Source organism: Pangasianodon hypophthalmus, chromosome 28 (genome assembly GCF_027358585.1).
Source record: "Pangasianodon hypophthalmus isolate fPanHyp1 chromosome 28, fPanHyp1.pri, whole genome shotgun sequence".
Lineage (NCBI taxonomy): Eukaryota > Metazoa > Chordata > Actinopteri > Siluriformes > Pangasiidae > Pangasianodon > Pangasianodon hypophthalmus.
The window spans coordinates 14109179-14137004 of NC_069737.1; the positions used below are offsets into that span (position 1 = coordinate 14109179).

General features: G+C 41.5%; 3 protein-coding genes across 4 annotated transcripts in view; 2 read left to right on the forward strand and 1 right to left on the reverse strand.

Moving 5' to 3' along the window:
- Positions 1–363: 363 nt before the first annotated feature.
- On the reverse strand, positions 364–15447 carry ncapd3 (non-SMC condensin II complex, subunit D3). Its single transcript, XM_053231050.1, has 35 exons — positions 15309–15447; positions 13734–13882; positions 13476–13638; positions 12645–12820; positions 11754–11921; positions 10738–10799; positions 10244–10331; positions 9896–10026; positions 9527–9599; positions 9308–9433; positions 8932–9193; positions 8741–8779; positions 8424–8564; positions 8209–8282; positions 7929–8063; positions 7436–7656; positions 7128–7319; positions 6794–6891; positions 6586–6695; positions 6385–6492; positions 6038–6146; positions 5713–5814; positions 5350–5588; positions 5166–5245; positions 4924–5061; positions 3892–4025; positions 3530–3717; positions 3145–3255; positions 2847–3014; positions 2544–2638; positions 2231–2298; positions 1868–1915; positions 1307–1369; positions 1120–1162; positions 364–594 (listed from the first exon to the last, which is right to left on the reverse strand). The coding sequence occupies exons 1-35, from the start codon at positions 15358–15360 to the stop codon at positions 519–521; spliced, it is 4230 nt and encodes a 1409-aa protein (XP_053087025.1). The 5' UTR covers positions 15361–15447; the 3' UTR covers positions 364–518.
- Positions 15448–16234: 787 nt separating this feature from the next.
- Positions 16235–23111, forward strand: primpol (primase and polymerase (DNA-directed)). Of its 2 annotated transcripts, none has more exons than XM_026947697.3 (14): positions 16235–16360; positions 16954–17177; positions 17274–17368; positions 17530–17668; positions 17775–17922; positions 18920–18971; positions 19601–19743; positions 19865–20072; positions 20675–20769; positions 21061–21147; positions 21250–21358; positions 21510–21592; positions 21705–21751; positions 21849–23111. In XM_026947697.3, exons 2-14 carry the CDS (start codon positions 16995–16997, stop codon positions 22116–22118), a joined length of 1659 nt encoding a protein of 552 aa, XP_026803498.3. In that variant the 5' UTR covers positions 16235–16360; positions 16954–16994; the 3' UTR covers positions 22119–23111. The 2 variants fall into 2 exon arrangements, with proteins under 2 accessions (XP_026803498.3, XP_026803499.3); XM_026947698.3 differs by having other exon boundaries at positions 19910–20072; positions 21849–23109.
- A 456-nt stretch (positions 23112–23567) lies between these two features.
- dnah6 (dynein, axonemal, heavy chain 6) overlaps positions 23568–27826 on the forward strand; it is a 56439-nt gene continuing 52180 nt past the window's right edge. The window contains exons 1-9 of the mRNA XM_053230946.1: positions 23568–23711; positions 24395–24675; positions 24861–25010; positions 25128–25393; positions 25596–25863; positions 26563–26697; positions 26918–27023; positions 27155–27269; positions 27565–27733. Coding sequence (XP_053086921.1) covers positions 24433–24675; positions 24861–25010; positions 25128–25393; positions 25596–25863; positions 26563–26697; positions 26918–27023; positions 27155–27269; positions 27565–27733 — 1452 coding nt within the window. The 5' untranslated portion in view covers positions 23568–23711; positions 24395–24432. The remainder of the gene's footprint in view (positions 23712–24394; positions 24676–24860; positions 25011–25127; positions 25394–25595; positions 25864–26562; positions 26698–26917; positions 27024–27154; positions 27270–27564; positions 27734–27826) is intronic.

Consider the following 27826-nt stretch of genomic DNA (forward strand, 5'->3'; position numbering starts at 1 on the left):
AAAGCATCAAATATGACCTCTTGTTCAAGTGTGGACCAAATTATATATAAACCTTTCCACATTATTATTCAGAAAGAGAAAGACAGCATTTAATGTTATACCACAGACGCTGCTGAATTCTTAAATCTGATTAGTCGTGTGTTTCTATAACAGCAACTCTGACAGTAATCTTTTCCGAGATGTTTATTAAACATGGGAAGGAGTCTCCAGTGTCAGTGCTTTGCAGTCGCCATTAACGAGAGAAGAGTTTACACTTTGCTTTGCATTCAGATTTACATTACAGTTTATTAAATTCAAGAGAAAGTCAGTTTCTAGCTGCTATGACACACTGTAAGTGATACAGACAGAAAACTGAGACAGTTTCTTTATCAGTTTATTTCTTTATATACACAGAAAAAATGATATTGCTTTAAAAAAATGACATATAGATGAGAGACAGATATGACAGTGAGAAACAGATACACAGACAGTAAGCAGAAGAGATTATGGAAACACGATTGTATGATATGAATATGCATTTATAAGGGCCGTCTCTTGCTTCGGCTTTTCCTCACAACAGGAGACTCGACGTTCCACTGCCTCGGTGCTGGAGCTCTTTAAAAGGAAAAAAATCAGACTGTTAATATTTTTATTTAGATTATTTTACTGTATAAAGCACTAGCAGGGTCGAGTACACGTTCATTTTGCACCACATTAGGAGAGGAGTGGAACGGTTGTAGTGAAGAGACAGCATCATTTCATCATGATGTCATCACAAAGAGTTAAGTCCAGCATTGAGGAACTTCATTCTTTTGTCTGATGGATGTTTGGTTAATCGGCTCATTTCGGTTGAGTGTTCGTTCTGTGCTCTTTTGAAATGTTTGTTATTAAAAATCTCTTGCACACATCATGCCCTCACTGTTTGTCAGAACTCTCCTATATTAAACGTCCTATAAGACAACCAGATTTATTGAATGTGACGCCATTTTGAATCAAAATATACCATGAAATATATCATAGGGGCGCTAATCACCCGATTGTGTGTGTGTGTGTGTGTGTGTTATTGTTTATAGTGTACTTAGTGTCCGTTTAGTGCCGATCTACGATTAGCACTGCAGAAAGACCCTAGAAGAGACTTACTCGTGCTCAGGTGACATCAGGTGCAGAACATTCTCGCTCTTGCCTGCAGTCGGAAACAATCACAATCACAAATATGTTACGACGAGAAGAGTCAGAGTTGTAGCAAATACGGTACAACCACGATGCAGTTCACATGCAAACACAGTGCTCAGCTGTACAAGTTAAACAGACGCAGAAGAAAGAATACCGCCAGCTCCGTCGTAGCAGATGGCACTGAACTGCTCGCCAAACGTCACTTCATTGATGCTCTCTACACAACGACACACAAAGACAAAGCAGTCTGAATCCCAGACAGCTACGGCTTTTTCTGATTAAAACCTCCTGATCAGCTGCAATAAGTGCAGTTATGATTGTAACAAAACATTAATTCGTTTTAAAGCTACTTTAAGACCAATATCAACACAAGAAAATGAAATCTGAAAGGAAATAAAGTTAAAGCCTGTTTATTATGTGTTATGAATATCCAGACAGACCATGAATTATTCTCTCTTTGCTGTCCATTAATCCTAAGAACTTATTTCCTCATAAATGATAAATGTGTTTATTTTCACACACACACATTCAAATGGCTAAAAGTGGATGATGTTAGTTAGAGAATATAATTTCTGGGTGTTACAGTCAAACAAGAATTCTTCAACAGCATTTTCCCCGTCACTGTTCTCTGTAATCCTGCAATTATTAAAAAGCTCTCGTCTTGTGACGGGGATTTATATGAGGATCACATGCGCAGGTGTTTATGACGTCCTACCCTGTGGCGTGCTGATAGCTCTTCCGTCAAAAACTCCTTTTCCAGGTTCTGTAGGAGAAATCAAACATTTTATATGCTAGAAAATGTGCAACACTTTTGTTGACTGTGGTTTAAAAGGAATAAAAACATTCCGTTATAGGAAAACAGTTAACGTAACAGTAACTCCTCTTCGCATTGGGCTACATCAACCACACAGTCGTTACTTTTTGTTCCTAACAGGATATCACATTGTTTTATTCTTCACATAATGTCCTGTAGGTTACATAAGTTGATCACTGAGACTGAAGAAGCATTTCTCTCCAATATTTAGGTTGATGTTCTTTAATAAAAAAAAAAAATTGTTCGATTTCTGTGCAGGTTTACCTGAAGACATTACACTGCGGGAAGGTCTCTGTCCCACAGGGGTCAGCATTCCAGCAAAGGTTCGCCGTCTGAGAGGAAAACCCAGATTCTTATCACACACTGTGTTACAGGTTTTTATTAACTAGCTACAAAAAAAGTCATTATAACCCTGTCTGAAAAGTATAAGTATATATTTCTACTAGGTTGGTGTAGACTTGCAACTTTCATGCAATATAAATGATATTTTTATGACGTTCAAGTGACATTTATTAACTCTGGTCTCTGCTCCATGGACACGCTGAGTAGGATGAGTGTGTGTGGGGAGGAAGGTTACCTGAGTGCGTCTGCAGATTTTGGGGTGTTTGAGGGTCTCTGGGTAGACTGAGGTGTGGCTCTGACGCCTGGAGCTGGAGATGCAGAGGCGTTACCCTAAACACACACACACACACACACACACACGACATAACAACGACATGAGAGGATGCCTCTGTGTGCTTGATACTCCTTAAATGTGTGCAAGAAAAAAAAACAAAGCAGCACTCGACTTAAAATCAGCCCTGCTTTCTAAAGTTTCTCAGAACATTCCTGGGGTGGAAGTGTGTGTGTGTGTGTGTGTGTGTGTGTGTGTGAGACTCACTTTAGATCGGGGTGACAGTGTGAAACTGCTAAGCCGCTGCTCCAACTCCTGCTGCTCCTGCTCTTTTTGTTTCTCAAACATCTTCAGGTTGTACTCCACTTCTGCAGCCAGCTGCTCGTCTGCTGCAAAGAGCTCCTTCACCTCAGAGCGATAGTCCTGCATGGTCACCTAACACACACACACACACACACACACACACATACACACACACACACACACAATAAATCCCTGTCTCATTAACCCCAACCAATCTACCACTGTGTATTCCCTGCTGACCTGTGACCCTGTGACCTTTTACCTGCAGGTAAGCCATGAGGTGTTTGAGCACGGGCGAGCGCTTCTCCTCCAGCATGTTCTTCAGGGCGATGACCATGGGGATCACGTTCTCCACAAAGTTCTTTTTCTGCACCTGCTCAAGCAGAACACGCTCGTATTTAACCGCAGACCTGAGATCAGACTTCTTGCTGCTCTGACAGCAGTTAAATATGGGAGCTAGAGCAGGACAAGCTGATCCTGGAGCAGTTTTAAAGAGTTGTGAGGTCATTTACACAGCAGTTCGTTCTACCAAGTCACAAAGTGGCGAGTGACTGCTGTTACTGCAGTGTGTGTTTCAGTAGGTGGTAGGGTGCTTTCTTTCTAACGGAGCCCTCAGTTTGTGTGTGTGTGTGAGAGAGAATTGTAACCTGAGAGACGAGCTTTTTCTGCAGCACGGCTTTAGCGACAGCCATCTCGTCCTCGGGAGCATCGTCGCTGGGTGAAGGGCCGCTCATGGCCGTCAGCTTGATCTCCTTCAGTGAAAGAACGTCAAACACGTCAGCCAGCAGCTCAGCGCCCTCCGAATCTAAAGGCAGCTCCGAGTCCACGAAGTACACTGCGGGAGACACACACAAACATGCGACATGAAACTGTCATTATATCTGAAAATTAAAGTGTGAGAAGACACACATACAATACACACTTCATCTCTCTCTCTCTCTCTCTCACACACACACACACACACACACACACACACACACACACACACACACACACACACAGAGCTTACCCAGAACGTCCTGGCTGATTCTGGTCGTAATATTAAAGCGCTGCTCATCTGTGAAGTGTTTCAGGAGGAATCTGTAGATCCTGAAACGTTTGCCCTGGTTCATCTGCCCTTTGAGAGAAAACCTGCTCTTCTCACTGCCAAAACACACACACACACCCACCCACCCACCCACCCACCCACACCCACCCACACACACACACACCCACCCACACACACACACACACACACACACACACACGAGATGAAAGTCATTTCAGTCCGTTCAGTTAAATGAATCATCTAGATTCGCTCAAATTAATTCAGATTAATTCTGATTTATTTAGATTCCTTCAGATTCATTTGGATTAATTCTGGATGAGTTCAGATTCATTCAGATTTGTTTTGATTCATTCAGATTTGTTTCGATTTATTCAGATTCATTTGGATTCATTCTGGAGGTGTTCAGATTCATTCAGATTTGTTTTGATTCATTCAGATTTGTTTCGATTCATTCAGATTCATTTGGATTAATTTAGATTCATTTGGATTCATTCTGGATGAGTTCAGATTCATTCAGATTTGCTTTGATTCATTCAGATTTGTTTCGATTTATTCAGATTCATTTGGATTCATTCTGGATGAGTTCAGATTCATTCAGATTTGCTTTGATTCATTCAGATTTGTTTCGATTCATTCAGATTCATTTGGATTCATTCTGGAGGTGTTCAGATTCATTCAGATTTGTTTTGATTCATTCAGATTCATTCGGATTCATTTGGATTCATTCTGGATGTGTTCAGATTCATTCCGATTTGTTTTGATTGTTTCAGTTGCACACTTCACCCAAACGTGCAGCCTGATCAAGCAGCCATCTAACCCAGACAACACAGCTTGAGTAATGTAAAATGGCTACTAATTGTTGTTTTTTGTGTTATTTAATAACGTGCTTGTATATCCATGTTTAGAAGAATGAATTCTTTTCATTTTAATCTCCGACGTGACCAAACGATTCACTGACTCGATGTTTTATTAAAATGCAGTGAGCACGCTCACCTCTCTGTCTGTGGGAATCTGTTGAATTTCTTGTGTTTCTCGTAGGCGTTGAAGTGGAAGATGCACTCGATGAAGTGCTGAGAGAACATCAGCGGGTTCTTCTTCAGCAGCAGGTCCACCAGGCAGTACTCACAGAGACTTCACAACAGCAACAATTAAACAATGAGAAACAATTAAAAAATGAACACTAGGTCTAAAAAGGGAACGCCGATCGGCAGAGAAGTCACGAACTGGAGACCTACTCTGCAATGGAGGGATCTGGGTCCACCAGGACGGCAGCGAACCGGAAGAACAGAGAACCTTTCCATTTGACAAACTCCTCCTGGAACAGAGACACAGTAGCCTGCGTTACAAACCTAACCTCGCTGCATTTTAGGCATGCTTGTTAGCCTGATTCATATGCGACTAAACCTGAATTCTTTATACCTGCAGCAGATTGGTGAGCATGATGAGGCTCTGCTCTCTGATGAGTGGCTCTGAGTCTCTGAGGCAGGCTGAGATGTTGTTGATGTACCGGCTCAGAGTGTTGGGGTAGCGCACGCACAGATCACACAGCACCACCACCACGTTGCTGCGCACCGCCAGCTCCGTGCCCACCTCCAGCTCGCGCGCAAACGCAGGAATGTAGCGAGCCATCAGCTCCTCGTGCTGCAGGCACAGCTTCCCTGCAGAGAGACAGGGCAAAAAAAAAAAAAAAAAAAAAAAGAGAGAGAGAAAGTAGATGACTCTGATGTTTTAAAAAAAAAAAGGTTCAGCGAGGTAATGTTTGTGGACTGGTGCGCGTCGTACCTAGCGTGATGACTGCATGAGCTCGTACCACTGTCGGCATCGAGGAGGGCTTGAACTGAGAGAGAGGTTGACTGGCTGGTAACTCTGCACCCTCTCCAACCACTGGAGGTACAACACACACACACACACACACACACACACAATGTTATTTCTAGAAGAAAAAACCCAGCATGATTCACTAAGATCTGAAAAAGAATCATTGCGATACATGCAAAACAAATTTTCAGACTTTTTTTTTTCATAAGTATGATTTCGAATTCACAACTACAGCCTGGATGGATGGATGGATGGATGGATGGATGAATAAAAAGAATAATGAACACACCAGGTTGCTCAGATGTGGTGAGAATGGACTGAACCAGGAGGAAGACTCGCTTTTGCACTTTTGCAGGGCAGTGAAGAGAGGACACGCCCAGAGTGTATAGGTGCTTCACCTGAGAGAGAGAGAGAGAGAGAGAGAGAGAGAGGACGGTGGATTATTTGATAAACAAGATTTATCAAAGTAAACATGTAATGTCTAAGTGAAACCTTTTTTTTTGCACTTTTAAATAAATTATAGCTCCAGTGAAAAACTAAACAAGCAAACGTTAAACACCAAGTATGTATTAACTCATGGACTACACTGAAGTGTAAAAACTAAATCTCTGTTTTTCTGGCCTGATCAGATCTTACCAGCAGATCCTCATTTAGATTCTCTGCTCCTCTCTCGTTTAAGAGGACGGTGGACAGGTACTCCTCACACACAGAGACCAGCTCTCCACAGAACTGGTTCAGGAAGCTCTTTAACACAAACACACACACACACAGAGGCAGTGAATGGAAAGCGTGTGAAAATGACGGTTTTTGGAATACGACACTGGTGTGTATTGTTACCATGGTGTCCTTGATGTTGTCGGATTGGCCGAGACTGAACAGAGCGTCCACGCTGGCGCTGATCACCTCCAGAGGTAGACTGAAGCCCTTCAGCCATGCCATCAGATCGTCTACACACACACACACACACATTAAAAATAATTCAGAACTGTATCACTAAATTTATAGATAACAGACTATACAATTTTTATATAATTTAATGTCTCACCAATGATCCTGCTTTTGGTATCATCGTTGAGACTCGCTGCAATGTGACCAAGGACAGTCAGAATGTGGCAGGTTGTAGCCACATTGATTACTGGAGACCTGTCGAACATTCAATATTCACTCATTTACTCTTTTATGTCTAAGATCATGTGACTGATCTGTTATAGCATGTAATTTATGTATGAGGACATGAAAAGTCTGGCTAGTGGTGATGTCATATTAGCAAGTTAATGTGTATGAACAATCAAACTAGAGCTCCTCCCCTGTTGACCCATTATATCAGGACGTGTCGAGCCCCCACCCAGTCCACGTCTGCATGGTGTGTGAGTGTTGACCTGACTGTTCGATCCCAGGCCTCCAGAATAGTGCCCAAGTTGAGCTTAGTGCAGCAGCCGGCCACTTTGGCCAGCAGGAGCCACGCGGCTGCCATCTGTTCATGCTCCGTGTGCCAGATCAGACTGTTCACTAGTGATGCGGAAAACTTCTCCTGCCTTGACCACACACTGAACGCCTTACTGAAATATCGCCTGCAGAGAGAGAGAGAGAGAGAGAGAGAGTTAAAGAAAGAGGTAAAGAGATAGAGACAGAGAGACAGAGGCAGAGAGAGAGAGAGAGAGGGGGAGAGGGAGAGGGAGAAACTCACCCGAGGTCCTGACACTTATCACACATCAGCCTCAGCAGGTCCCAGGCCACTCTCTGGGAGGCGTCGTCATGACGATAGCTGCCATGACTTTTGATGTGAGTGACAATTTTTTCATTGAGGCACTCGAGAGCTTTCTCCTGTACAGAGCTCTCAGAGTCCATCACTGCAGGAACCACGCCCCTCAGCCACGCCTCCTGCACCTCTGCGCTGTCAGGTAGCGCCTGCACACAGACACACGCACGCGCACACACACACACACACACGCCCCACAGCTTAGCAAAAGCTAAAACACAATCATCAAACATGTTTGGTGTCTGAAGTTTGCTATTTTAGTCCTTTAGTCTCTGCAAAGCTGAAAAACAATTGTAGCGGCCATTTTGAATGACTTCATAAATCTTTTAACATTTTAAAGCTTCAGTATAAGATTCAATGGTATGGAATAGCAGGTGTGGGGTTTTTTTCCTCCACAATGGCAGCTGAATGAACAACTCACAGTGAGGAGATCCATGAGACACTGCATGGCTTTCTTCTTCACGGACACGGCCGGGTCTCGACAGCGCTCGGAGAGAATGGCCAGATTCTCTGGACTACACGTGATCACGCCGTGCTTCAGCAAGCTCATTATAGTCTGCACACACACACACACACACACACACACACAAACACAGACAGATATAACTCTGAATCACTGCAAGTTACTGTTTGATACACTAAAGGACACTTTAGTGTGTGTGTGTGTGTGTGTGTGTGTGTGTGTGTGTGTGTGTGTGTACCTCGAGGGCACATTTCCTGACGTTGGTTTTGGGGTCGCTCACACGCAGTTTGAACAGAGCCAAGGTTTCCTGATCTAAACAAGAACAAGAGAATTCAATAAGAGAAAAGCGTTATAGACTCAGCTCATGCAGGATGCATATTAATGTGTGGTGCAGTCGAGCTGTGTGTGTGTGTGTGTGTGTGTGTGTGTGTGTGTGTGTGTGTGTGGACTGACACTCAATGGCGGTAGCGTCAGGGCTCATGCCATCGTCAGTGCCGTGGCGACTGGCAGCTCCCAGGCTCTTGTGCTTGGTCAGCTCGATGGTGCGGAAGGTCAGGGCTGTTTTCTGAGCCGTCTCTGCTCTCTTTAGAGTGTCTGGAAAAACAGAGAAATAAATTAATTTAAAAAAATCTAAGCAGAAAAACAAAGGTATACTGTATGCCTGGTTCATCGGAAATGAATATGTACAAAAATACCAAAATATATTGTAATAATCTAGCTACAAAAGAAAAGCTAAAGGGATAAAAAGAAAGCGGAGACGTTATGCTTACGCTCAGAGCGCCCGGTCTCCATCATAGTCTGTGTGCCAGCTGAGAAAATTAAAACAATGTCACTCACATAAAGCAATTTTCTCTTTATCATTCCATCAGATGAACCATTTTGCTCTGTGGTAAAGAATAATAAACTCCCCCCAGACTCTTGGTCACAGTAATGAAAAGGATAATAGAGTGGAATAACATACTAGTGGAGGAGGAAGAGAAGAGCTCGTGGATCCACTTGGTGGCGTTGTGGCTGGGCAGCTCCAGGCACTGGGCGAGGCAGTGCATGGCGTGCGCTCTGACCGTGGGCGAGATGTCGGAGCGGCGGCCGTACACCACGCTGCGCACCAGGAAACGGTGTGAGAGGTACGCGGCCAGATCGGGTTCGAGCGCCTCGTCGGCCTCCCGCTCCTCCTGCGCCAGCAGCACCATGGCCACGTCCAGAGCAAACATGCGGAACGCAACCTGCGTGAAAATGGAGGTGTGATGCCGTAAGTCAGGTTCTTTTTAATGCCAGCACCTGATAAACACTGAATATATATAATTTGAGTTACTATTTTTTTTTTTTTGAACACTCACCTTGGTGTTCAGAGAATAGTTATAAAGCCACTTGACAAAAGTGGCATAATTGTGACACGGCATCTGAGTCACCAGCTTCCCGACAGCTTGAGCGCCGCTAGCACGGTATTCTGCCTTCTCCACCATCTGAAACACACACACACACACAATCTAGTCACTTGTCCTACGATTTTAAATATTTTTAATAAGTATTAGTAAAGTGAATCCTCAGTAATCCACCTGGTGACAGATGTGCTGTACGAGGATCTTAAGCAGCGGCAGCGTGGCCTCCTTCTGCTCATCCACAATATGACTGCAGAACACACACACGAGATAAACTTTCTGCACTTATAATATTTAATAACGAGGGAAAAAAAAAAAAAAAAAAAACAACACATAACCGTAACAACAGGCACAAGATTTTCCTTTTCCATATGAACCGCCGTCTTCACCGAGGGGTACCATGAAAGAGAATTTTTATTTTGAATATTTGATATTTCGATAATTTGCGATATATTGTGCAGCCCTAATTGCGGTGATCTCTCAGAAAATGTACCAAGACATAATTTTTCATGATATAATTACTCTATCTGAATATTTTTTTCTGACCTGATGAAGAGGATGGCCTGGTCTCTGGCGTTGCAGACGGCCTGCGATGGAGGGAGCAGACACGGCTTAGCCCTCTCCTTCCTCATCATCAGAATGACGTACAGCAGTCGGTGGAAGACACGCCGGCGGCACTGAAGACCGAGAAGACCGAAACCTCAGTAATTCAGCAAACTGTTGGATTCCAGTCCTTCAGGACTGACCATACTGGACGGTACTCTTAACACTGAAGTGTTTATTTGCACAAATATTAATTCATTCAATCTTAAAAACAGCAATTTTTTATAACTCCTGCTATTGCTAGTGTGAGTCGAAGTCTAAAAGCCAAAAGAGATTACTCTAGACGCCCACCTCATTTCCTTCACCGTGATTGGAGGAGCAGAGCAGCCAAAGGCCATGATAGGCGAGCTCAGGAAGGCTCTGCAGTTTGTCCACGTCACTGATAACAAAACAAAATAAACAACGTTATTACACGGAACTATTACGTAAGGAATATAACACTTGGGGGCATGCGGTTTTAGGAAAACAATCAGCGAAAAACGTGGAAGCACCATTACCACCCTGAAGATTATTTTCCATTCAATTCCATTCTTCATTAAAGAATAACAAGGTTTTTAATGCATCTACTATTAGGCTTAAATAATGTCTAGCATCCGCCTTACATGTCTCTGTGCAAGCTGTTACTATAGAAACGAATCGCTGCTTTAATATAACGACTGTCTGAGCTGATGCTACAGAAAATGAATCAACACCCCCTGACCAATCAGGAGGAAATGTATCATCACAGTTACTTATACTGAACGCTGGAAGGTGTGCACGTACGGTACGAGAGCGTAGACACTGACCGTTTCTCAGAGAAGGACAGCTCTCCGATGACCGGCTCGAAGTTGGTGAGTTCAGTGAACAACTGCAACATTACAGAAACATTCATAAGGATTAAAGACCAGCAGAGAAACATCAGGAAGGAAGGACACGACTACGGGACAAAATTAAGAACAGCATACAGCAAGTCAAGCTTATAAAAGGCTTAAAGGGTTATCGCAAAGAAACATTTCAGCGAAAAGGCTGGTATGCCAAAAAATATTCCATTTTTTAAGACAATTGATGGCATTAAAATTTAATCTATCGTACACGTTTGATTCTTTTTCTAATCGGCTACCTCTTAGTTTAAAAAGAAAAAATGGTTCTATTAAATGTTATTTAATTTAATTGTTGCTAAGTAAAGCAAAAATATGTCAGTTTTAAATACAGAATAATTGATTGGTTTTGTGTTTATTTTCTGAACTAAATGACTTTTCATTTTACATTTAATTACTTCAAACACAGAGCTTAAAGGTGCATAATTTTTTTTTTTCCTGCAAGATTAGGGCTCTAAGAGTGGGTGGGCTTGACGTTTGAATGATTCCCGCGCATGTTCACGAAGCTCCGCCCCCAGGATCTACAGCAGCCAGTAGAGTAGTGTGTCTATAAAATGACTGACAGGAGGCGCATCCAGACACAAACAAGCGTTTCAGATTATAAGTCCGTTTTCCAAACGGATTTTCTCACCGACTTCATGCACTTTTGCGAAGGCTATGGTTTAACCTGTTGTTCATTTATCATGTTTTATATACAGTAACTATAAAGTAAGTTATAGATTATGAGTTTAAAGGGCTTTCTGAGAGTCCTGGGACTTAAACTCACAACCTTCTGATCATGAGCACAGACTGATTATATTTCTGTGTCTAATAAGCTAACATGCTCTCGTTATGCCTAATGGTGACACCAGCTCACGTCAACACGAGTACACAACTGTAGTGACAGTGAGATCATCTTCTTCATCATCATCATCATCATCATCATCGTCATCGTCACTACTGACCCGCACGCAGCTATCGGCGCTCTGCGGTTTGTCCCTGAGCGAAAACTTCTCCAGCAGTTTGAGCAGCGTTCGTACGAGTCCGGCCACGTCCTCACGCATTCCCAACAGATCCTGAGCTGAGAAATACACCTCCTCCTCTTCTTCCTCCTCTTCCTCATCAATCTCCATCTGGAAGAGGAACACAGACGGATCACACGATCACACGCCATTCTGTTTAAAAGGGTTTAATCTCTTTAAACAAATCTTGGATCGGCATCTTCACATCTCAACATATTATATGATTGGTTGGGGGAAAAAAACATTAAGAGCAATAATATCAAATCATTTTTCACCAATTTTAAACCAAAATAAGAAGAAATAAGTCACATGACAGACAACAAACGTGCTACAAATTCCGTCCTATATTGAATTTAATGTCTAATTCACCAAGATAAAAATTTTATTACATGAAAAGGAAACTTGTTTGTGCAAATTTGATCAGATGAGACTAAATTTCAACCAATTTTCTGTAGCTGAATCACAAACACCCTTCTACAGTATGCATGTAGGGCACTAGGTAGGGCGCACAACTCTGTTACACACTATCTAGGGCACACACTCAAAGTGAAAGGGAAGCAATTCGAGATTTGGTCTCACTTCAAGAAGGCGGATTTTATTTAACTCACAGGTAGGAAATATTATTTTGAAAAGAGTAAGAAACGTTGGCAAAGAGTCGCAACTCTCCAGCCGTAGATATTAATCTAGGCGTTTCTATGACTACCGTGTTCGAGCAATCAGGAGCCTGGGCTAGTTCTAGCTCCGCCCACAGGTCCGGGGGAACCAAATTCAGCACACATGTGGACAGAAGTGACATCCTGAACTGCTCATCAGTAAATCAGGCAAACGACAGACCTCCTCCGAGACTTTCTTCGGGGGTTTGGCTCGTTTGCCGCTCTTGGCGTCACCCTGCGAGCACTTCAGCGTATCTTTCTTGCGTTTCTTCCCCGAGCTCTGCGGCCAGCATTTCAGCACGACTTCCAGGCACGTGTCGAACAGGATCTGATGGAACACTTTATTAGCAACGCTGCCTGTGAAAAACACACATAACATTTAAAGTTTAAATCACGTGACCTTCGAAATCAAATCTAATAAACAGTACAAGTGACACGTTTTATACAGTCGAGGGTTTTACGTCTTGAGCCCTGTTCGGATGAGATTAACTTTATATGGGGTCCTGGGGCCAGTTCCTATTTTACAGGAGCTCCTCTGTGATTTTATTTCCGTCCCGATCGGCGTTTTTCTCCGTCCTCCTCTGAGAAAATCACAGGCCTCATTTGATTTTGATTTTCTCTACAGATGTTGGAAAAAAAAAAAAAGACGTTTGACTGCTGCTGCTTGCCGCGTATCAGTGGCCCTCCCCCAGATCTTAAACACTTCCTGAATGAATCGCCAAATGAAAGATGCATGCTTTAAAAGATCATAAATACCCAGGAAAGCATTTTCAGGAGAATAAGGAAAATGAGATTATTAAGAGAAGCGAGATCTCGCAGGCTGATTAAAGCAGCCGTTATAATATCAGCTGCAGGTTTAAAGCATTACTTTACATTCACACATCCACAATATCATCGATTTTTAAATTTCTGTAACTAATGACCAGCTGATTAACCGCCATGTTGTGAAAGAAGTGTGACTTTTGGAAGGTCGTGAGGAGACGCAGGTGAAACGGGAGGTAATGCGACTGGCCTGGGATTCTGAGAAGCAGCAGGTAGAGTGACGCCGCCTGCAGGCTGTGTCGTCTCTGCTCCACGCCGGACGATTTGGTTTTGGCGCCGAGGATGAAGCACGCCAGCACGGCCACCAGAGACTTCACCGACACGCCGTTTTCTCCGAACACGTTCCACACGCTCTGTAGCACCGGCAGACAGAACAGAGACACGGTACATTACGCTAGAAGATCCACGCAGCAGACGTCAGAGCCGCGGCTTCAGAGTCTGACGTTACCTGCGTGTTATCATCCTCAGTGGAGAACGCCTGCAGCTGCTTGTACGCTTTCTTAAAAACATTCACGTCTTCTTTGATTTCCTCCTCGATGGAGGAGTCGAGGGGCTCGGCGTCCGTGAACTCGCACTCCCACACCGCGTCCACCCAAGCTGGAGAGAGGAGACACACACACACACACACGCACACACGCACACACGCACACACACACACACACACACACACACACGCACGCAAACACACGGCTATATTTATTTTTATCCACTGGAGCATTTAACTCTCTCTCTTTTTTTTTAAATTTGATTTACTTTCTCTTTGATGTTACTTTTATATTATTTGAATTATTGTACATTTCCACAAACACACTTTTATTTATTTTATTTTCTTCTTTTTTTCACAGCTTTTATTTACTGAACTATTATTATTATTTAGTTATTTTACTTTTTGAGTGTATTTTTTTAAAAAAAATTTAACTTCAAACTGTAAAGCACTTTGAGATTTTAAATGTGATTATTATGAATAATCAAATAACAAAGAACAAAGAAAACAACATATCAAACTGACATTTTATTTATTATTATTAATAATAATAATAATAATGATAATAATAATAATAATCCTGCCTGGTTAAGTAAGTAAGTAAGTAAGTAAGTAATAAATAAATAAATAAATAAATAAATAAATAAATAAATAATAAAAAAAAAAAAGTAAAAAAAAAAAAATTTCAAACCTACATTTATTTATTTATTTACTTACTTACTTATTATTTTTTATTATTTATTTATAGTCCTGCCTGGTTAAGTAGAATAAAAAGTAAGGAAGAGGGAAAAAAAAAGCAAAAAAAAAAAAATTATTTCAAAATTATTATTACATTTCTTACATTCCTGCAATCCAAGCTAGTGGGTTACACAAAATAATTTTTGTTTTTTACTTAACCCACATATACACATAAATAAATACATTATTATTATCATTATTATTATCATTACTATTATTATTATTATTATTCCTGGGTGCAATCTAAGTTTCTCATAAACTTCAAAAAGTGAAGTAAAATCATCTGTTTTGTAAGCCAGGCTTTCAGGAAGTAAACAAACAAACAAACAAACAAACACCTACCCGCCTGTAACTCGTGAACTAGGCTCTCATCCCAAATCCACACTGAGACCCTAACAGGCTTTGCGCCCTGGTTAGTGCACTTCCACTCGGAGGCGCCGCTGATTTGGGATCGAGCCGGAATCTCCCCTGACTTTACACACATTATAAACTTTATACTGAATTTATATTTCTATATTTTTACATTTCTATATTTCTACAGGCTGTTATTCGGCCAGGCAGCCAGGTTTATATACCTGTAAACTGTACAAATAATAAATATAAATAAATAATAAGTATTTTCATTAGCTAAGTACCGGGACTCTGTAATGTTTTGGGCTAATGACGTTAGCTTAGCGAGCTAGCTGCTTCCTCACTAACAGCCTGACTTGGTATTTTCTAACGGACAGTAAATATTTTAAACATCATCTTTAAAAAAAGTCTTATTTAATAAATAAATAAATAAATAAGAATAAATCATACCCGTAGATACAGCGTTTAACTTCAGCTGCTGTATCGCGCGCATCAACTCCATTTTCCCTTCGAACCCGCGCGCCAAACTCCAGACCCTTCTCCCGGCATGCACCGCGGCTGCGACAAGTCTGATCAGGGTTGCCAGATTGTATCCTTACAACCCTCCAACAACATCAATAACAACAATAATAAAGTTTATATTAATAGCATTATTACAAATATTTATTCTAATAATACGTTAGCTGCACAATTACAGATTAATAATAATAATAAAAATAGAAATTGGTAGTAGTAGTAAAAGTTAAAATTTTTAAAAGTTAAAGTTTTAAAATGCATAAATGATGCTTCATATTATTATTATTATTATTATTATTATGATTATTATTATTATTATTATTATTACATACCTGATTGCAATCAAAACATAAAAATAGTAATAGTTTAAAAAATTGAGAGGAATAAAAACAAAATAAAATATGACTAAGTAAAAAAAACAATTAATAAAAATGCAGCTGAGTGAGCATAAATAAAAAAAAACAAAGAAAAAATAAAACAGAAAAATAAATGATTTAAAAAATCAAATCAAAGACAAAACAAAAGAAAAAAGAATGGGCATAAATAAAAACAGAAATAAAAACAGAAATAAATGTAAACTTTTTAAGTTTGAACTTGAAGTAAAACAAGAGTGAGCATAAATCAAATAGAACCAACAAAAAACAAAACAGAAGAAATTATTTAAAAAAATTGAGTTTATTTAAAAAAGAATGGAAATAAATTAATAGAGAGTAAATAAAAACAGAAGAAATAATAAATTTGTGAGAAAAAAAAGAACAGAAATAAAAAGTGTTTGTAAAAGGAAAAACTTGCACGTAATAACTCAATCTGGCAACCATAAGACATTCCCTGTTTTCCCGGCATGCACTGCGGCCCGCGAATATCCAAACACAACAGCGCGTGACAGGTTGTCAGATTCGTAACAGTGAAGTCAAGAATGTAGCGTTGTAAACTGTCGAAATGTCGTAAAACATGACAAACTACATTTCAAGAAGACAAAAAACATAGTAAGTATTAATAATTGAGTTTAAGAGTTAATGTTATTAGGTGTTTTATTTATTTAGATATTTAATTGTTTATGTTTTGCAAACGCACGAGCCAGGTTAGTTAGCTTAACGCTATCCTAGCAACAAAACATTCAAACCTGGCTTTGATTTTTGTGTAAAATCTGAGATTTTAAAGGTGTAGGACAATAGGTGATGAAAGTTTTCGGTGTTATATACGTAGCTAGAAAGCAACATATTGTCACATTTGTGCGACGTTAACCTTTATACATAGAAAAAAAACAAAACAAAACAGTACACGTAATATGGCGGTTGTTTAGAACTTCCGCGTCACGTCAACGCGTCCGCCATTTTGGAAAGGTCAAGATGTCATTGTAATGTAATTAAAGTGTGTGTAGAGATGCGGGGCTGATGTGGGGAAATTACTACACACACACACACACACACACACACCCCTCATATTGCATTTTATAGATGATATATAATTGTATCTCTTATTTTTTTACACCTTTAACAGAATGTTAAAAAAAAAAAAAAAAAAGACAGTTTGGACAATATAACGTCTGTTTTTCCCTTTCTGTTCTTTTTTATTTCAGTGGAAGACGTATTGTCACCCTAAACTAACAGCGTAGTGAGGATGACGAGGGGAAAGTGGCAGGACAGAGTGAAGGCGGTGGAGCAGAGGGCTCTATCCTACCAATCCGCCCCCATCAGCTGCCCGTATAAAGCTCGTCTGTCCCGGCCGTGGCAGCCGTCCTCCGTATGGAGGCTGTTCCCTCGCCAGAGCGACGCCATCGCCTTCAGCCAGCGCTGCAAACAGGTAGAAACCAGGGAGGGAGAAGATCAGGTTCTCCAGCACTACAGTGAAAAATCATTAGAGACAAAACAACATCTTTTTTGTTCTGTCCCTTTTCAGCACATGCACGTGTTTGCTCTGGAGAAAGAGAGCACAGACGCAGGACACAGGGTTTATTTAGTGACCAGCTACAGTGAGCTCTGGCACTACTACAGGTAACCTGACTCAGTTATTCATACAGAATAGATACTTTCACCTGCTGAGGAAATGTTCTGGGCTGGATACAGGCAGGGGTCAGGATGGTGCACTTACACTGCCCTGCCTGTAGGTGGCATCATTTCCACACCGTGTAATCAATCGTGTGCCTGTACTGTAGTTCACACAGACAGTCACTGATGCACTGCTATGAGGTGATTCCGGAGGGAGCCGTCTGCAAGCTCTACTTCGACCTGGAGTTTGACGTAGCCTCTAACACACACCTGGATGGCATAAAGATGGTGGCGTCGCTGATTCAGGTAAAAACATACTGTATGCGTAAACAGTCAGCTGGTATACAGCAGGAAACAGCGTACTAAACAACTCGCAGGTTGTAACTATACGTCTCTTTTCCTCCAACATCAGTATGTGTGTGTGAAGTTGGAGGAGACGTACAGTCTGCAGTGCTCGGCAAAAGACGTGCTGAATCTGGACTCCAGCACAGCCGAGAAGTTCAGCCGCCATCTCATCTTCCTGCTCCCCGACTGTGCGTTCAAGGACAACAAGCATGTCGGTGAGTGCGGATTACTGCGTAACACACAGTGCTGACTGCCACTTGTTAGATATGAATCACCTCATGGACCTCGCTCACTCTTTCCCTAACTCACTCTCTCTTTCACTCTCTCACTCGCTCACTCTTTCACTCACTCTTTCACTGAAACATTCGCTCATTCTCTCACTCTTTCCCTAACTCGCTCACTCTTTCACTCACTCACTCTCTCTTTCACTCACTCACTCTCTCTTTCACTCACTCACTCTCTCTCTCACTCTCTCTTTCACTCACTCTTTCACTCACTCTCTCACTCACTCTCTCTTTCACTCACTCTTTCACTCACTCACTCTCTCTTTCACTCACTCACTCACTCACTCACTCTTTCCCTAACTCACTCTCTCTTTCACTCACTCTCTCACTCACTCACTCACTCTTTCCCTAACTCACTCTCTCTTTCACTCACTCTCTCACTCACTCGCTCACTCTTTCCCTAACTCACTCTCTCTTTCACTCTCTCACTCACTCACTCTCTCACTCACTCACTCGCTCACTCTTTCCCTAACTCACTCTCTCTTTCACTCTCTCTTTCACTCACTCTCTCACTCACTCACTCACTCTCTCACTCACTCACTCTCTCTTTCACTCACTCACTCTCTCGCTCACTCTTTCACGCTTTTACTCATTCATTCATTCAATCACTCACTCACTCACTCACTCAGGCTTTCACTTACTCACTCAGTCACTCCCTCCTTCATTCACTCACTGACTGACTCACTGCCCTGCTCACTTGCTGAATGACTCGATCACTCCTGGCCTGATTCTCTCACTCACTAATTAATTGACTCATTGAATCACTCACTCGCTCGCTCACTTCCTCGCTCTCTGAATCACTCTCTAAATCACTCACTCGCTCACTGCCTCACTCGCTCACTCAGTGAATGACTCACTTTTGTCATTTATTATGTTATTTATTATTTTTACAATAAATGACATATCTATTTGTGTTTTTCCATTTCAGGTAGTCTCATCCATCACATACTCAAACCAGCGCTGAAATATCTCCATAAAGGGTGAGCAAAACTACAGCAACTCCTAATACTTTAGATTGGTCTGCAGTTTTGTTTTCTTTAATTTCACGCTGGTGCTCTAGCAAAAACGACCTGCATACATGTTGTAATTTTAGCATTAGTGTGATTGTTATATGGCTGTCTAATTGCACTACTTTAGCAGTTATTGGAAGGTTATGGGAAGGTTCAGTAGTGTTAGCACAGAGTTATTATAGCATTATTCTAACAATCCCCAAAACGTCCTATATAATGACATTTTCATGAGGATGTGCTTGCAGAGAGATTTCCCTAGAGCTTCACAATTATTCAATTTTTAAATAATCAGCCATCACGAAGACTTCCTCAATAAATTAAACATAATTAACTGCAATATTTGTGGAATTTAGCTCAAGTTTGATAATTGGATTTAACCACCTTGGCACATTAATTCCTCAGTTGGCATTAATGTCTGTCTGACTAAGCAGATAGAATTTAGGATTTAGTGTTTCCTGTACACCGGAGTGACTTATTGTCCAGAAAATCTGTTTATTACCATTCCCGGTTATAAATTATGATGTGCAGTAATTATGTTATCTTTCCTTTGATGTTGGGCTTTTAGTTGCGCTCTAAAGTCTGGTTTGTCATTAACACAGCGCTGAGAACCCTCCAGAAGACGTCGATGATGTCAGCGAGGGGCCTCAGTCGAAGAGAATGAAGCGTGATGAAGATGAGGAAGACCTGGGCTTTTTGATAGTGAAGGGAAAGGATGGGAAAAAGCAGCTGTTTGTGGATCTCGGTAAGGTTACCTGCAGCTTTCTCAGACACTGAGTCACTGAAAACTCAACGTGTTTGACGAGAGTCAGCGCATGTCACAGCAAACAATCGCTGGGACACCAACATCTGTGGTTTATCCGTAGCATCTACAATAACGGAGGACGATCTAAACACCGTGTATTACGCAGGTGTGTACACCAAAAACCGAAACTTCCGCCTGTACAAGTCTTCCAAGCTGGGGAAGAACGCTGCGTTCTCCGTAGCTGAGGATAACAAGTTTGTCCCGAGTTCCAACAAGCACACTACAGAGGAGGAACGCATTTTCCTAGCCTCTTTGGTCACCAATGTGAGGTAATTATGCAAAACTGACAATATTGGTATAGTAGTAATATATATATTCTATATACTGTAGTCTAAAATGTACAGACATCTTATATATTTATATAACATATTGTTTAAGGGGTACTGGTAGCGCTGTAACAACTAATCAACAAAATCAGCTGCATTTGATAATAAAAATCATTATGAAGCACGCGGTGACACACACTACGTCACCTCACACCACAAGTATTTGAATCAACTAGCTTGATTATTGTCGAAAAAAAGAGTTAAACCGTTTTTTCGACATTAATAAATGCAACATCATTTAATTTTCTTAACGTACACAAATATATATAACGTGTCTGAAGTTATCAGGTCGCCATCTTGCTTTCGGTTCAGGTCGAAGGTGCTGGGAGTCGATTAGACAAGGAGTCGATTCCCTGATTCCAGGCACTGAAAACTAAGAGTCAACCCCAAAGCTTTGGAGTCAATTCCACGCACAGAAAATGATTCGTCTCACACAAAGCTTAGTCTCTGAGTGTTTCAGTTTACCAAGACAGCTCGATATTTAGTGACAGATTAACGTATATGGTACGTTTAGGTGTCACTAACGTGTGCTCATTTCTACGCAGCTTCACGTCTCAGAGGATTCTGACGTTTGATGCTCCGGAGAGGACTTCGAACGAATCTGGGTGTTCGGCTCGACACAGAGGCCCACACAGCTCAGGTAGTACATCCCTCACGTGCTGCTCATTCATTACTCACCGCAACTCATTATGTCTATTGAGGACGAGTCCGCTAAATCCTTACTATAGACTTGATAACGTATGAGAACGAAGGTATTAATATAAACCTGTGATTTGCCTCACAACTGGAACTACTCGTCAGAGCCGCTGTTAGAAAATGAATCACCTTCTGAGCAGTTGAGAATCCAGTAGCACTGTGATGTAAGAATATTTAGTATGAGGATTGAGAAAGAGAAATATTGGGCGGTTATTTATCTACGATTTATCCCCAGAGCTTGCAGGTGAACATCAGGCCTCGCCGTACAAGGAACTGGACGACTTTGTGCTGAAGCTGGCGCTCAGGGATGGCATTCAAGGAAGTAAGCATGAGCAGAAAGAATTATGAATTATTATAAGGCACTTCAAGCTTTTAGTCAGTATCAGCCTGTGTAAGCTGAGCTTGAGTTTATGTTAAATCACAGACATTAGGCGCTGGACCTACTTCGTATCGGAGCAGCTGCTGGTCTACGACGTTGGGAAGTACCGCTGGTGTTCTAACGTGGGTCGCTTCCACAAGAGCAACAACATCATGTGAGTAATCATGTGATTCAATAAGTGATTTAATCCTGTCGAACATCTGAGAGACGTGCACTTTTACTCTTACTCAGCATTCGAGATATACAGGGATAATACCAAAGAGGAAAAAAAACAGTTCTCCTGGTGTGTTATTAAATCTTCGCAGGATCATCGTGGATCTGAAAGAAGAGGTGTGGTACCAGAGGTGCCATGATCCTGAGTGCAGGAGACAGAACTACAGATCCTCTAGTGAGTTCACCACTCACAGCTCTATCACACCACCATTTATCCCAGTATCATCTTATTTTACACACCAGTCCTGCTTTAAAAAAAAATCATATATTCGACGTATTTCGCACAGGTTACCCGCTACCACAGGAGGTGTGTATGAGCTACATGCTGAAGGAGGTCCGTCACTCAATTCTAACCACTTCCTGTTGACTAATTTATAAAGAAATGGCCCATTGATTTGATTTATTTGAATTGTATGTGTGTCCGTTTCCAGGACGAGGACGATCAGCAGTTCCTCATGGACGAGCTGGGAAACATCGAGTTGAGTCCGAGCTGCGTCCCTGCACGCGCTTCAGGAGAGGGCGAGGAAACGGACCGATCCGCTTCACACCCCCAGACGGAGAACACGCAGGAGTGCTGGGATGACGATGCTTCGTGCCTGGAGGCGCTGGATGAAGTGGAGAGGAGCATGGAGGAAAAAGAGGAGATTCCTGATGAGCTCATGATCCAGGCGGTGAGCGAGTGCGAGGCTACACTCGTCTGACTGGGCAACTGAAACGCAGAATGGAGAAAATGGATAAACGTTATATAAATGTTTCTGTTTTTTTTTGGTTGCATGATATCTATCGTTTTGGAAGAAGACTGTGAGAGTGTGTGTTGGAGTGAGTGGAATTAATTAACACTTTATAATCCACTGGGATTATGGGAAGTATTTTATCTACAGTGTTTATAAGCAGGAGTTCCTGGTGTACAAGGGGGCTAAATAAAATTAAATAAATTTTATTTATTTATTCATAATTGGTGTAATTGATGTTAATATATAGAAAAAAGTCAACTTGATTATTTTCCTCCCATTACAGCACGGCCCTGAGTTTTTTTTCTGTGCAGATCTTTAATTTTGTTATTTAAATCGATACCTACTGTATAATTCATGTTCTGTGTGTTTTAATAAAATTAAAAGTAATTATTTTTTTCCCATAAATACGCATAATCCATTAGTTGTCAGAAGATGTGGTTAATATCACTATATTATTCATACACTTATTGTTCATGCTGTATTACTGTATGTATATGAAATATTCTAATACATGAGTTTTTTTTTTTTCATCAGACACCCTTGATGTTTGTTTCCCTCTTTTTCATGGTGGAAAGAATTTAGTGTGAATTATAAACTAGAAAGTGACAGATAGACTGCAGTCAGACTAATTCATTAAAGCAGAAAATGATTTTTTGACTTTAAAACAATGATTTTTAGGTTCGAAATAAAGAAAAAAGACACATAGACTGCTTAAAATGTTTAATTTCTGCACATCTTCATTATCAATTTAAATATTCCGGCTGTTCATGACTGCGCTATAACTTATTAAAATACTTTCACCTTTTCATGTTTTATATTTTAAACTATACAGCAGCAAATACTGGGAAAAAATAACTCAAGCTAACCTAAACTTTTCTGGAATAATGTAAATACTAATTATAGAGATGTGCATTTTTTTTTCTTTTTTATTTGTTTATTCTTGCTTTAACATCATACTTAACTTGTGCATATTTTTACCATTATGTTTTAAATTACTTTGCTAAGGACATTGTGTCAGACTGCATTCTTTTCTGGGCTAAAAAAACCTCATCTAGATCCACAGCCAAGCTCTAAAATAGTGAATATTTTAAAGAATAATTTAAAATAATGTACTTTACAATTATTATATCGAGTAGAAAGTGTTCATTATTAAATATTAAACAGAACATTGAGGTTAAATAAAGTACAACTCAGCAGTTTACACCCAAAAATCGGCTGGACATACCACCTTCCTGCTTAAGTGGGTGGCTGAATTCCAAATCGCTGCATATTAAACACATAGGGCACTACACCTCCATTAGGTCGCTCCCTATGTAGTGCACTAATGTAGTGTTTAAGCAGGTAATTTGACATACAGCCGGCGGTCGATTAGGGGCGTGTCTGTAGCTTAGCAACTCCAAACAGATAAATGACAGCGCAGAGTTTGGCGTTGAACGGGAGATTATAACTTTCTACACTTATTTCTTATTTCTGGACTTTAAATTGCTATTTCACTTGCAAACTATGCAATAGCTGGAACGACGTGTTAAAATATATCGTGTTTTTGCCTTTTTAAGCGAGGTAAAGTCAATTTAAGGTTAATTTAACGTAGGTAGCTGGCACGCGCGCTATTTAGCGTTAGTTACCTGCATAGCTAACTAATTAGCTCAGCTAACTAATTAGCTCAGCGTCAGCTCGTTTTTTTTAATTTTGGGTTATTTTCTAAATATTATAATGTCACTTTTATTATTAATTCGTGTTTAAACATTCAAAATACACACGCTAATATGAATTAAATTAGATAACTATCTAAATATGTCGCTACCGACGGTTAGACCTAAGAGTCGAACTTAAAAGGAATCGATTCTTCGATTCCATGTATTGAGAATATTGAGTCGACTCCAAAGTTTTGAATCAAAGCTTTAGAGTCGACTCCCTTTTCCCAGTGAATATATAGAGTCGACTTCAGCTCAAACTGGAATCAGAGAATCGATTCCTTTTGAGTTGGACTTAACTCGAGTTAACTAACTTCGAATTGACTCCAGGTATTAGGAATCGCCTTGCCAGTCATAATAATGTATTATCCTATGTGCTTTAATATTGCATTTTTTAAATTTTCCTCATCTTTAATCAAGATTTGTGCTGAATCGATTCTTGGAATTGACTCACTCACTTATTGCAAACGATTCTGAGTCGAATTCAGAATATTAGCAAGGGTTCAAATCATTATCATTTCCCCAACTTCCATTTGGTTTCATCTGTAGGGATTAAAGAAGAGCTGAATTGAGACAGTGGAGACAGAATGTCCTCGCACAATCCAGGGGGACCGACCCGAGAGGACGGTGCACGCAGGGTGTCAGGGGTGCGCTCCCCCATGTTGCCACACTCCCTCACGCCAGTGGACCCAGAGCTGCTGAGATCGCGTCTGGTATCGACAGGGCCCAGTGTCCTTCAGCGTGATCCTGATGCCCTGCTGTTCACACCTCACATGTTTACACAACAGAGACAGCATAGTGGACCCAAACCCATGCGCCAGGAGCTACTGGTGAGACACAAAAAAGAATCTGGTTGATCATTTGATTGATTGATTAGTTCATTCATTTGTGCTTTAATTTGTGCATGCATTCAGCTCTGGAAACTGTGTGTGTGTGTGTGTGTGTGTGTGTGTGTGTGTGTGTGTATGTGTGCGTTTGTGTATAATCTCTGTATGCTGATTGTGCTTTACTCCAGCCGGCTCTTAAGCAGCACCAGAACCGAAACCAGCCAGAGAACATCGACACGAGAAACAGTGATGGACGGAAGCCTCCTACAGAAAGAACAGACCCCAGTTCCTCCTCCTTCCACCTCCCTCAGCTTCCTGACCATCTCAAAGAAAGACAGGTCTCTTTATTCTGCTCGCTAGTAGTTAGCAAGCCAGTCTGAGTCGCTACATGGATTAAACACCGTCGTTGCTCTCCAGAGTGATTTCCTGTGTGTTGAAATGTGTTGTTTCTGCAGGTCCAGCTCACTCAGAGCTCCACCTCTTCTGCCAAAAAGCTGAGGAGCTCCTCCAAAAGCCACACCCTGTCTATAAGCCACACCCTGTCTATTAGCCACACCCCGTCCCCGCCCATCTCCAGTCGGCCGCTCTTCAGCTCTGTGGAGGAAGTGATCAGCGCTGGAATTCGCTGTCCCTACGAGATCGCGCAGCTCATCCGGAACAACCCTCACCTCGGCTTCTTCTACATGACGTCAGCGACTTCCAAAGCATCCTACGACCTGAAGTAAGGTTCAGTTGTTACTTTAAACGATAGATCTTTCAGGTTTATATATGGCCTCAACATTGATCAGGTGTGTGAGGTGAGTGTGTGTCATGGCATGAGGACATTAATGGCATTCTAATGATTTTTGTATGATGACTGTACTGTTTCTCCCAACTCAAGCAGAACATAAGGGTTAAACTGACCGGAGATTTTGTCCTGACAGGATCGTACCATACGCAGCCATAAACAAGTCGAATTACTACACGATCAGCGCGCGCGGCGTGACGCACTACAGTAGCGATGGGGTGAACTTCATGTCGCTGGAGTGCTGGGAGCAGGAGTACCTTTGCCACCAGCGACTCCAGCGCATCCCGACCTTCGCCCTCTTCCGCAAGAGAAAAGCCTTCCGTATGTGGCGCTCAAACGTGCGCCAAAAAACCATCAACGCATGCAAGTGCGCCCTGCAAGAGAGCCTGTTCTTTATGAATGAGGTGTGTGTGTGTGTGTGTGTGTGTGTGTGTGTGTGTGTGGGGTTTTATCTACAGTGAGCCTGCTGTCCCTACATTAAAAAGGGTGGTGCATCAGTTAAACTTGCTCAGCCAATGACATCATGATGTTATTACTAGCTGTTCTTTTCCTAAAATGTCATAAAATAATTGTAGATATGGTGAATAGAATAGAGGACTTTATACTTAAAAATAAATAAATAAATAAAAGGGAGGCTGGTGAGGGAACGGCTTTATAGCTGCTGTAACATAAGTGATAACAGGAACTAACATTAAACGTAACTAGAAACCGATAAAAGCAGGATGTGTCATTCATTAAAAAAAATTTATTTAAAAAAAAGTAGGCAAATTTGTGTGGTGTAAGAGGAATAAAACATCTCCAGATGTGCTGTTATTGGAAAAACAGCATTCCCCAAGGGTTTTATTCTTTACGTATCTGACCTGACAGTATGCAGTTTACCTAATGTCAGATAACAACCACTAGAAAGTTATCAGCAGTGCTTTGTTTAGTTAACGTTGATAAACTTTATAGCGTATAACGAAGGATTAAAAGGCTAGAGGTGATGTCACATGATGGAGTTTGTGATTGGCTGATCAAATGTGACTTAAATGGAATAAATTGAACCTTCATTGTTCAATGGCTTATGAACGAACGAACGAGTTTCCCGTGTCGGTGTGTTGCAGTCTCTGAGACCGGCGTTGATCAACATCAGGGAGCTGTGCTATCGCATCAGCGACATGGACCTGTGCAGAATCGAAACACAGCAAGCGTACACACTCGAGGAGTTCCAGTCCGCTCAGTACACTCAGCTCAGCGAGGTGAGAAATAACACACACACACACACACACACACACACACACACACACTTCTGAACAGTGCCAGGACATTACTGTGATATAGTGTATACAAATCTCCACACTGAGCTTGTATACTGCTTCTTACAATCCTCTGTGTTGTGGTGTTTGCTTTTCAAAATTTATGTTTAGATGAATAATAATTACCTTAATTTTAACAAAATCCTTCTTATGTGTGTCGCAGGTGTCGTCAAGACTGGGGGAGTTTCGAGAGCTGGTAAAGGAGGTGGCGGTGACGGCGTGTTACACGGCTCTGCTGGAGGCCGGGTACATACCTGACTACGGCAAAGGTGAGAACTGTACACACACGGGTTAATGTTGGATGTTGTGTGGTATAGATTAGATTATGGATGACGTAAATCTGCTCTTTCTGAACATTCTGAAATGTGTAAGATGTAAGATGTGTGTGTGTGTGTGTCAGATGGAGATGAAAGTAAGCCGTGTGCTGATTTGCAGCAGTTATATGAAGAGATTCCAGACAAAACGAGCTACAGTGATCAGCTCACCAAGAAATACCACTGCAATCGCCTCACATGGTTAATGTCTCTCACACACACACACACACACAGAAACACACATACAGAAACACACACAAACACACACACACACTGAAACACTTTGCTTGACTTTAGAATACTGATAGCTTGATATTAGAAAAGGGCTTTGAATAAATGCCTGTGTCGTGTACTTTGTCAAAAATAAAACACTTAGGGGCGTGCTGTTATAGGAAAATAATCAACAATGGGGTAGCGTGATGTGTTTGGTTGCTATGCATGACCGTGTGTGTGTGTGTGTGTGTGTGTGTGTGTGTGTGTTTGGGTGTGTGTTCAGTTTCATCCGCCTGGCTGATTATTTGATCATGAGCACCCTGCACACGCTGGCCGTCAACTCCATCAGCAAGCTGCTGAACGCGCTCCAGGAGCACAGCGCACACACCCCGACACACACACTCATACAGAGCTGGGCCAGCGCAGAGGCCACACATGACACAGACGACAAGGTGTGTGTGTGTGTGTGTGTGTGTGTGTGTGTGTGTGTGTGTGTGTGTGTGTGTGTGCATTCTGATGTGATGCCAAGATGGTGCTTGCATATT